We start from the raw sequence: 11,574 nt of genomic DNA, 5'->3' as shown, positions 1-11,574 counted from the left end.
GAGTTCAACTTTATTAAAAAGTCAACAACAACTAACTGAAAGCAACGTAAAAAAATATATAACTTATAAAAGAAAGAATGAAAAGGAAATAAAAAAAAGTCTACTGGCCGTGGGACTCGAACCCACGACCTTGCGGCTGCTTTATCCGCATTACTGCCGTCTGTAAGGGTAAAATTTTAATTTGCATTTATGCTTATTAATTCAAATTAATTTTCTCCGTCTGTCTACCATATAACTCACTGTTTATTCGATGGTGAGAAATTCTTTTTTAATCATGCCTGATTATAAAAAGGAAATTATATGGCCATCGAAAAAGAAAATAAAGTTGAAAATTGCAACGTCTTGATTATAAAAAGGCAATAAGATGACCATCGAAAAAGAAAATACGGCGGCGTCTTGCGCTTTTTTGCAAATAGTACCACTAATCAATACTTATTTGCGTGATTTAGGGCCGGTTGTTCAATGTCTGGTTATCACTACTTGCCGGTTAAACTTCATTATCGACGATTTCGACATCATGCATATAACATCTGATCGATAAAGCAGTCGTTGTATCTAACCGGAGCTTCTACCTCCGATTTGTGCTAATCAGACGTTGAACAACCGGCCCTTAGTTATTTGCTAATAAAAAATTAACTCAGCGTTTATACGGCAAAGTTTACCACTTTGCAAATTGTTATTTGCAAATAATACGTGCGTATAAACGTAGTAATAGACTACTTTATTTTTGCATTTTACTGTAAAATTGGGGTATAGTCATATGCATATCAAGCGAAAGAAAAACCAATTTCTTTATACCAAAAGTACGACAACGGTATCCTAATAAGGCTACTTCTGAAGAAAAACCGGTTTAAATGAATATCAAATTTACGAACGGATACGTGGTTTTTTGTCGAGGGCTGAAGAGACAAAATTTTCAAAGATCAACAGAGCGTCCATTGTTCCCTGTCCCTCCTTAAATGCTACTTGATGTGAATCGAGTAGATTATTAGTAACAGCGAACCATACTATGCGTTTGGCAACAAGTTTTTCTAATACTTTGCTCAAACATGGCAACAGAGATATCGGTCTATAACCCGCGGTGGAAGTGGTACATTTATTAGATTTCGCAATTGGGATAACTGATGCATTTTTCCAAGTGTGGGGTAAGCTGCCTTGATTTAGTATAATGTTGTACAATGCCACCACTCTGGTTTTGACTTGAAGGGGTAGGTTTTTTAAAATGGGGTATGAAATACGATCCCACCCTGGAGTTTTTCCTGACATGGAGTTTAGAGTTACTTCAAATTCGAAGAGAGAAATAGGGGATTCAATCTTTTGCGCTCTCGGGGAGATTGACTTAACTGTGTATACTTCAGATAACACTAAATTTTTTTTAAATACAAAATCTTGATGAAAGCTGCTATCTTTTGAATAATTCGACCAAGGGGAACCGAAATGATTTGCCTTGTCTACCGCAGAGTATATGGGACCCTTTGTGGTGTCTAATACTTTGACAGCTGGTGGAGAGTATGTTCCCGAAAGCATCTTTCTATTGGAACAGATTTTTTTTGGGGTTGCAATCTGGGGTTATAGAACTAGTTAGGTTTTCCAGGCGTTGTCTCTTTGCTTCCTTCAGCTTCTTTTTGAAGTAGGCGTTCGCTTTTTTGAATTCTAAAAGATTAAAGATGCCACAAAAGTGGTTTTTTGTCCCTCAGAGTTGCAAGAAAATTAGACCAATATGGTACAATAGTTTTGTGGCGTTTGTGATTTGTTTGGGGTATGGAGAGATGTGCTGCCTCACGAATAATTTTTGTAAGTTGACTAGTCTCCTGATTGATGTTGGTAGACTGGGGATGTTTTGTTAGATAATCATTTGCCAAACGTTGAAAAAGTGTCCAGTCTGCTCTCTCAACAATAAACTTCGGTTTAGATGTACCAGGATTCGATGGAACAGTGGCAACTTTTGACGAAGTTGAACCGGAGAGGTTCGGGCTCAAGCCCACCGAACACATACATACGTCTACATGTGTAAACGTGTTGTGCCTTGTAAAGTGGGTCGGAGCCGAGTCATTTAGAAGAATATAGTTATTAAGGAGAATGAGATCTTCAATGATTTTTCCTCTTGGACTAACTGAGTCGGATCCCCAAAGTGGACTCCATGAGTTAAGGTCTCCTATTATAAATATATTTGTGGTAATAGCAGAAGTTATATAAAGGAGGTCCTTGAGACTGAAAGGTTGTTGTGGGGGGATGTAAAGAGATACAATTGTAAGTTTGAAGCCAATATTCACTTCTATGGCAATGACCGATATCGGAGATTGGATATGTAATAATTTGTGCGCTATTCCTTTTTTGACCATGACGCATATACCTTGCTTGGAAGTAGTGTTATGCGGTAGGTTATGAAAGTAACTATGAAACGAGTTTGAAATTGAAGATTTATTGAAGGGGATGTGTGATTCCTGTAAGGAGACTATGTAGGGTGATAAATCTTTAATTAATAATTTTAGTTCATTGATGTTGTTATATGGTCCATGGATATTCCTTTGAAGTATGTTAAATGCCATCATGAGGTACCGAGGAGCTCATCGTTACATTTTCAGATTGCTCAACTACGGAATCCGAATCTGAATCCGTCCGTGTCGGCGTAGAGAAGTAGCGATTATTGTTTAAAAGTTCCTGAGTTAATCGGGTAATGGATCGCCCAGTATCGCTGAGTTTGATATAAATTCGACTGGTTTAGTGGTGCTTGAAGTTGTTGATTCTTGATTAATGTGTGTTCGAAGTAGGCTGAATTGGTCTGGTGTTGCTTGAAATTGTTACTTTTTGTCTTTATAGATTGGAATTCTTTGGATGAAGTTGAGGTTTGAGGGCAAACGGGTGGGTAGTTGAAAGATTTCTCGTTTAAATGGGAGGAAGACGGTGAATTATTAGTTGTAGTATTATGATCTTGTTGGTGAGTTATCGAGTTGTTAGTAGTATTTGAATTTGTAGATGAATAGTTTTTAGTAGTATTACTGGACGTGATGCCAGCGAAGGAAAATGGATACGAGGGTGTAGGAAATTGGGCAGAGTAAAACTCTTTTGCTTGATTCAACGTACACTTACGTTGCGTTTTTATTTTTAAGATCTCTTTCTGCTGCAGAAATTTGGGACATTTGTTGAAATTAGATGGGTGCTCTTCACTACAATTGGCGCAGCTAATGCGAGGGCATTCTATGTTTGAATGAGGGGGTAAACTACAGATTTGGCATAATCGAGCGTTCCTGCTATGTTTGGTTGTGTGGCCTAAAAGCTGGCACGATTTGCATCGCATGGTATTTGGGAAGTACTCCCTTATCTTAACCTTATACCGTGAGATGTTAATAGTTTCTGGCAGTTTGAACGCATCAAAAGTAAGTAGGATTACACCTCTTGGCGTTATTTTGTTGTCTATCATTCTAGTGAATTTGAAAACGTTCACAACACCTTCTACAGCTAGTTCTTTGACGATTTCTTTATCAGGGAGCGACTTTAAGAAGGGAGCGAATATGGTCCCTTTAACAAAATTGAGGTTTTCATGATATTTACAGTTTATTTCACATATTCCGGGAAGTTGTTTGGAGGAGATGAACTTTTCTGCGGCACGCTTGTGTTTGACAAGGAGAAGTAGGTTACCATCTCTAAGCTCAGAGATTTTCTCTATATCCTTGCTTATAACATTTAAGGATTTTTGAACTGCAAAACAGGAATAGTGTGATGGGGGTTTTTGGTCGTTAGCGGCAGCTACGACAACATATTTAGGGTTAGCAGTTGATTTGCTTAAATCGGGAAGCTCTGGAAAATCATCCGCGAGATTTGCTGGAGGTCTTTTCTTTCGTTTAGGGCTGGATGATAAGGCAGCGAACCCGTTGTTTCCTGCATTGTAGCCCCTGATGGGCATGGTAAGGTAAGGTTACTTTGTACTTTCGATTAGACACGTGGTTCACTTGCAAAAGCAAATATGAAAACAAGTCGATTGGAATAATGATAAACCCAATATAATTTGTAGGAGGGGCTTAATGCAGGAATAACGTATAGTAAAAATTTAAAAATTAATAATGTGTGGCGAACGGACAAACGTTAAAAATTGACGAACCGTAAAGAACAATCGACGAGCTATCGGTTGCAATAGCTCTGATCCAGTACTCCATGAACTTACAGGATTTTACACGAACTTGCAGGAAGTTGCAGGAAAAATGTTCCCGTACTCCCAAATTATCCAAAATCCTGTAAAAGAGAGCGGCTTTTGGAGAGTTGTGTAGAGAATGAAGTTGCAAGATTTTACCCGAACTTTTTCTTCTGGTAAAATCATGAAAAGTGTTAAGCAATCACTGGTTGACGTTTTTACAGGAAAAATGAGTTTTGTGTTCCTGTACTTTTTGTTGTTACTCACTATTTACTCTCACTTCAGAGAGTAATTTTGCTGTTTGACAGTTTTACAGGATTTTTCACGAAAAGTTTTGGATCAGAACTAATATAAAAATTTTAATATTTATACTAATCAGTGCTAACGTTGGTTGGGTACATTGTGTACCCAAAAACCAAGAAGCATTTTTTTGCCGCTAGACGTCGCGCTCACGACGCACGTCAGATGTCACTATTTCATTAGTAGGGCTGAGACAGGGATAAAAGTGAAATTTTAGTGCGGAAAATTGTTTTGATGTACGAGAAAACAGTCGTCAAATTCTTTTCATCCATTGTATATTATTTTCAAATAATTGCATTTTTCACCTAATCTATTATAGAAGAGTGAACTTTTTTGTGCACTCCATTGCATTGCAATTGAGGCTGCTGCAGCAAACTGCGGCAGCATCTCAGCGGGATTGATTAGTTAACTTGCTAAAGGAGGCTGTTTGGAGCAGAAGCGATATCATTGTGATGAAATGGTGTCAATATAATAAAAAAGAAACATTAGGTTCCAGACATAAAGCCTATTACTAATTGGTATATATATAAGACAGCTTTAATAAATTGAAGCGATTTCGGGAACGGCCTTGCCCCGCCCTATATACACAAGATGGGTGGTGACGCAGCGATTCGTCGCAGCGCTACACTTGCATCTACGCATAATGAGATGGGCACCATGGCACACTTGATGGAAGGACAACAGCGCGAATCTGAGCCATATCGCACAAATAGACAGGGTAGTGGACTGATGGCATCAAGATTTGCTTGCCTACGTTGTTGCGGAAATATACTTTCGTACCTTGTTCGTTTACGCAACACACCTGAAGAGCTGGAACAAAGATATAAATCACGGGAGATCGATAAATTTTTAGAAAAAGAAAAGCACACATTTCGCCGACAGGTAAATATCTTGATTAAATAAATTACATATGTAAATACATATGCACACCAATACGTATGCAGGTTAATTGGCGATAATTGAAAACGCAAATAGAAATTATGTATTTATGTTAAACACTTTTGGAAATATAGGTAAAACTTTTGCTTTTGGGCGCTGGCGAATCGGGAAAATCTACTTTCCTCAAACAGATGCGTATAATACACGGAATTAACTTTGAACCCGAACTTATTCGAGAATACCAATATGTGATATATCAAAATGTACTACGAGGTAAGCTTTAAAGCATTTTTTTCCAATAATGTGTGTAGAATAACTAAACAGGAATCTATGTTTGAAGGAATGCAAGTATTGATTGATGCTCGTCAAAAACTGGAAATCCCGTGGGAAAACAACGAACGAGAAAACGATGCGAATTACGCCAAATTAATAGAATGTAGTAAAGTAGAAATCGACAATTTCATACAGTGGGCTCCATATATTCGTAGACTATGGCAAGATCGTGGCATAAGGCGAGCCTATGAAAGGCGAAGAGAATTTCAAATTGTAAGATAGTGAGTGCCTTAAAACAGTCAGTTTACATTAATAAGTTTATTTCAGAGTGATTCTGTCAGTTACTTCCTAAATGATATTGACCGCCTTGCTACATATGATTATGTGCCGACACATAAGGATATTTTGCACTGTCGGAAAGCAACCAAAGGAGTTTATGAATTTTGCGTTAAAATACAGGTAAGTGAAATTTTCAGCATAATACTCTTTGGCGCCGTAACCGCCCAAACGATATTTATATTATGAACTATTTAAATATGTTCACAAAAAATGACCGCAACGACTCAAGTTGTCCTTTCAACTCATATTGTTGTTTTTCCAAAAGAACCCCGTAAATATTTTTTTTTTTACATGTGCATATTGTCGATGTTTTTGCAAAACCGCCCATCGCTCAATTGCAAAACCGCCTATCTTACGGCACTAAAATTTTACAGGAGAGCGAAAAACCGGTTTATTCTTTAAAGGCATTGCTCTGATAGGAGGTATTTTCTCTAGCTATTATTTTACAAATCTGTAGTTTTAATAACAACGGCGATTTAGGCGGTTTTGCAACTGGTCGATGGGCGGTTTTGCAAGAACATCGACGGTATGTGTATTGAGTGAGATCGCTTTTAGATACAACATAGTTCAAATTGTCATAATACAAATACATATGGACTAAAGAGAACTGCACTAGTATTCCACAAGCTGTTTTGGGGCTTAGAGTTATTAAGACTTTTCTCTAGCATATCAGACTTGTGTGATATTTTAAGAAATCAACTGGAACTTATCAGAAATAAAATATCTTTACCTTTTTATACAAAAAAAGAAAACATTTGTTTTTACATACATGCAGTGCAAATATTTTTATTCTGATTTCTTATCGCTATTCTTTTTAAAAAATATAGTTCTTACTACAACAAAAAACATACGAATGAAATGTGCAAAACTCAGGAGAATACAGTAAATTAGCGTACCAACTTGCAACCTTCTAATCAGATTTTTTAAAAAAATTCTAAGTACACAGTTTTATTGCTCATTAAATTTTAGTGTAACAAAGTGCAAGTTTAAGCTGCTAATGTTTTTGCCGCATAGTTAACTACTGCATGTTAGTACAGTAATTTATTGAATTTTACTCAGTTTTGCACAAGTTTAAGAGATTTCATTTTTATGCTTTTGTTGTCGTATGAACTATATTTGTATAAAAAATTTGCGAAAAGGAATAAGAATAAAAAACTTTGAGTACATTGCGAAAAATTCTCTATGCCAATACTTTTGTCCGGCACTGTAAGTATATCGTTACCTTAATTGATGGTACAATAATAACAGGTATTGTCTTCCCAGAGTGCGCAAATTCCGATCTGCCCTATTTAAAAAATATCATTGTTGCCCACACAAAAACGTTTACTGCTAGCGAGAAGGGATATTTCCATATCCCATATACCATATATGTACACGTATTTTTTCAAACAAATCATCTTGCAGAGAAGTTATTTAATTTGCAAAAGCCGGATAAAAACATTTGCTTGTAAATAAATTCAAAATTTGTATGGCTCACTTCATTGATTAATTTTGACAAATTATAAAAATTAAATTTAGCGAAAACAAAAAGCAAAGCCAAATAAAAGTAAAAGAATCAACATTGAACTGCGTCAAAATGAAACTAAGGGAGCACGAATTTCGATGTGAAGCAAACCTCTCTGTGAAGACAATACTTGTAATTAGGCCCCAACAAAAAAAAAAAATAATAAAAAAAGTATCAAATACAGGTAGGGCTTTTTAAAAAGTGGCATGTAACTCTGTTGTTTCTGGTACTAAATGCAGTATCACACGACTGATACATTTGTACAGATTTGTACATTTCTTTTATTGGGGTTTTGGTGCAAAATAAACAAATTGGGACGAAATTTTTTTTTGTACGTAGTCACACGATTAGTACAGTACAGCGAACTCCTATTGAACAATTTGAACAAATTCTTTTTCGTGATTGAGATTAAGAAAAATATTTGTGCTATCACACGATTGGGATACGATTTGCACGGAATTTCGGGCAAATACCCAACCGTGTGACACTCGTCTTAACAAAAAAAAACACAGTTTCGAAAAGTGTTGGCTATTGCTGTGAATCAAGGTAATAATATGTATTAGTTTCTGATTGGATGGGGTACGATTTGCACCGAACTTTGGGCAAATACTCTATCGTGTGTGTGACACTGTCTTAACAAAAAAACGCAATTTCGAAAAAAGTTTTGGTTAGGGCTGTGAATTAAGGTAACAATATGTATTAGTTTCTGGATTGAATCATGATACAAAAAAGGAGGTAGTTTCAATAAACAACTTTTGACGGATAATAAAATTTTTTGAAGTTTCATAAATTGTCAGTATTATCAACGGCCTTGCCACTTTGATAATATTAAAGCAATAGATCGGAGTATTTTCTTTCCCATATTTTTACCAATGTGAGAATATTTCAAATCAAAACTCACAATCAGTACTTGATATCTTTTTACTTACGTGGTTTGCCCCTCTTTTATTAAAGATATATAAAATGTAAACTGTTACATTGTAATTATTCTTTTTATTTTATAATAAAAACCATTAGTGCATTATGTTGTTATTTTTTTCATTTTCTTATTTTGATATACAATTTAATGTTTCTTTAATCTTGCGATTTAAAAATCGAATTCTAAAGAATGTTCTTCCCAAATAAAATCTTTTTATAATATTTTGGTCCAAATTTACTTTTAAATTTCTCATCAGATTTTGCAAAAATTTTGGCTTTGTGGTTAGCGAATCACCATTAATTTCAACAAATTTTGAATTCAAAATTTCCAATGTATGCAAAAAACTTGAATTAGGCTTGTACAGACCGCCCTCCGATAAACAGTTAACATACGTATAATTTTGATCACTTTCTACATGCGTCCTGAAGCCTAGTTTTGTCAACCCCATTTTCGAAATTATGTAGCCGGCAAAATTTTCAAGTCCATCATATTCCACATCTTTGAGTGGACTGATGAAATCTTCTGCTTCATGCTCTTCTGCGAGCTACTTAAAAAAATTAGAAATCAAATAAAAACGAAAGGGTAAGGAGTTTACCTCGAGTTCTTCTTCTGCGGATATTTCAATATCGTTAAGTGGTTTGAAAACATTTTCACTGAGCAACTCCTCTTCAAATTTTAACATTACTTCACTTGAAGACTCAACATTTGTTTCCGTGCTCAAAATAGTTTCGTTTCGCCCTAATAAAGTTCATGCATACATTTTAGAATCTTTATGACAACAACAATAATTTCTTTAAGTGGTTAAAAAATTACCTAGAAGGTATGATCGAAATCTGTACTTGAATTCGAGAGGTGACGGATGGTCATGCAGCCCTCCTTTCATATATGTTCAATAACTTCACTAAACTTCACTCATTTTCATACATTTTTGTTTACTTTTACAAAAAAAAAAATATTATCTCTGGTGATCAGGTAGCATGAATTTTATGAAATGTCATAATTTTATTAAAAGTCAAATGGTTAGCAACAACAACGAATGTCATTAAATGGAACTACCTTCTTTTTTGTATCATGGATTGAATTGTAAGCTTTTGTATTTCAGTCATAATTTTAAGAGTATTTGACGGGCTAAGTATAATTTTATGTTTAAGTATGCTTCTGAAGTGACAATCCTTTGACTTTCTTCCATGCAAATTCTTTTATGCATATAAATACACAAATATACATAAATAACCACAAATAATTTTAATTTTAGAACATTCCATTTGTGTTTGTTGATGTTGGCGGCCAGCGTACTCAACGACAAAAGTGGACTAAATGTTTTGACTCATCTGTAACATCGATCATATTCTTGGTATCCAGTTCAGAGTTTGATCAAGTTCTTGCTGAAGATAGGTAAAATCAAATACAATTAAAAATAAGAATATTTGCTTAAAATGTCTCCATATATATATTTACAGAAAAACCAACCGTTTGGAAGAATCGAAAAACATATTCGACACGATCGTTAATAATAATACGTTTAAGGGAATATCTATAATATTATTTCTAAACAAAACTGATTTGCTTGAGCAAAAAGTACGCAATCCAGAGACTGATATCCGCTGGTTTTATCCCCAATTCAGCGGGAACCCACATTCGCTGCTTGATGTGCAGAATTTCACTTTGCAAATGTTTATGAGTGTGCACAAAAGTCCTCAAAGCCGGATCTATCACCACTTCACCACTGCCATAGACACCCGAAATATAAAAGTTGTATTCAATTCAGTCAAAGATACAATACTACAGAGGAATTTAAATGCCTTGATGTTACAATGAAAATGGGCAGCTAGCTATAGTATTTCTATCACATTATCTGTGAAATTATACAAAATATTAGTAATACGGGAATTTACATAAATAAAAATTAATACGCCAACAACATATGAAAACCAATATCCAGATACAAAACAGTTATACATAAACATACATGTATGCATGAATATAGTCTATATATACAAGTATATGTAATTGTTACTTTGGTTGATAACATGCAAATGTATAAATCCCCACTAAATGCATTATAGGTACATTTTCCATCCAAAATGTGCTGCTTGCAAGGCCTAATACGAATATATCAGTGTAAAGTTTTTAATGTATATAATTTGTTTTGAATAAATATATTAATACGTTTATACTTACCGTATATACATACTTAAGTATCGAATATATTCATACACATAAATATAATGTATTTATATTTTAATTATATTTTTGCATAATGTATAAAGTATAAACATTCTTACAAATTTTTAAAATTAAAGTGGACGATATTAAAAAAATGTCAGAATATCAGTATAAAAAATCAGCAATAACTGCGTATTATATCGCATTTTATACAAGCATACATATACAAACAAAAGAATGTTCTATAAAAGGTTGACGTAACAGAATTTACAAGTTTCTACTAACATTTACAAATCAAAAAAATATATACATATATATATATATTTTTATATACATACATACATATATTCTTACACAACAGAAAGATATTATCCACTCCTCTTTAACAAATTACCTATTCAACCAAGGTTTATTGTGATCCATGTATTTTATCGCTTTATGAATCGATCAAATAAATTGTCCCTTTGATATTTAAAACAAAAAATAAAATAAAAAATAAGGTATTGAAATATATATCTTGTTACTATGCGTTTTTATCGACGCTGTATAATTCTATTTCCAGAGCGTTTCACTCGGTTTTTGTTTCATCTACTAGTTTTTCTTGGGGGCTATCAAAGAATTCGCTGGGGAGACAAAGTAGCCCCAGAAGAACGACTGGTAAATGTCTACCCAATTCACGTTTGCTGTGTGACACCTTAACGCAGCCTTCTACGCCCGATGCCACCTCTCTATTCTGCCGTTCGGAAGCGGGTGATAGCTGGTGGTGTCAGCTCGCTGAAAACACTGCTTTCAAATTGTTTGCTCTGATCTGTAGTGATGAGCTTAAGTACTACGAATCTACTTCGATCCACATCTAGAACCTATCAACACACGTTAAACAGTACGTATAACCTCGTAATCAGGAAACGGCCCAAAAATGTCAACTGCGGACCCGTGCTCGTATGTCTGAACTCACCGCCTCTCATACGAAATTATTCTTTACCAGCTTGGCCTCGAATCGTAACATCCGTTCACGGATCGAAAACCATACGAAAGAAAATTACCTGATACGTCAGTCGTGTAAGC

The 11,574-nt window shown here is 34.9% G+C and overlaps 1 protein-coding gene across 2 annotated transcripts; it reads left to right on the top strand.

Moving 5' to 3' along the window:
• The first annotated feature begins 4,526 nt into the window (after positions 1 to 4,526).
• On the top strand, positions 4,527 to 10,555 carry cta (Guanine nucleotide-binding protein subunit alpha cta). 2 transcript variants are annotated; one of them, XM_017627408.1, is made up of 7 exons: positions 4,527 to 4,665; positions 4,749 to 5,311; positions 5,443 to 5,581; positions 5,649 to 5,854; positions 5,909 to 6,040; positions 9,599 to 9,738; positions 9,804 to 10,555. In XM_017627408.1, exons 2-7 carry the CDS (start codon positions 5,021 to 5,023, stop codon positions 10,159 to 10,161), a joined length of 1,266 nt encoding a protein of 421 aa, XP_017482897.1. In that variant the 5' UTR covers positions 4,527 to 4,665; positions 4,749 to 5,020; the 3' UTR covers positions 10,162 to 10,555. The 2 variants fall into 2 exon arrangements, with proteins under 2 accessions (XP_017482897.1, XP_017482889.1); XM_017627400.1 differs by having other exon boundaries at positions 4,527 to 5,311.
• Positions 10,556 to 11,574: the final 1,019 nt, after the last annotated feature.

Source organism: Rhagoletis zephyria, unplaced genomic scaffold (genome assembly GCF_001687245.7).
Source record: "Rhagoletis zephyria isolate East Lansing unplaced genomic scaffold, Rhagoletis_zephyria_1.1 Rzeph_scaffold_00072, whole genome shotgun sequence".
NCBI lineage: Eukaryota > Metazoa > Arthropoda > Insecta > Diptera > Tephritidae > Rhagoletis > Rhagoletis zephyria.
Note: the sequence above shows the minus strand (reverse complement) of the source record. Positions and strands in the feature narration are given on the sequence as shown.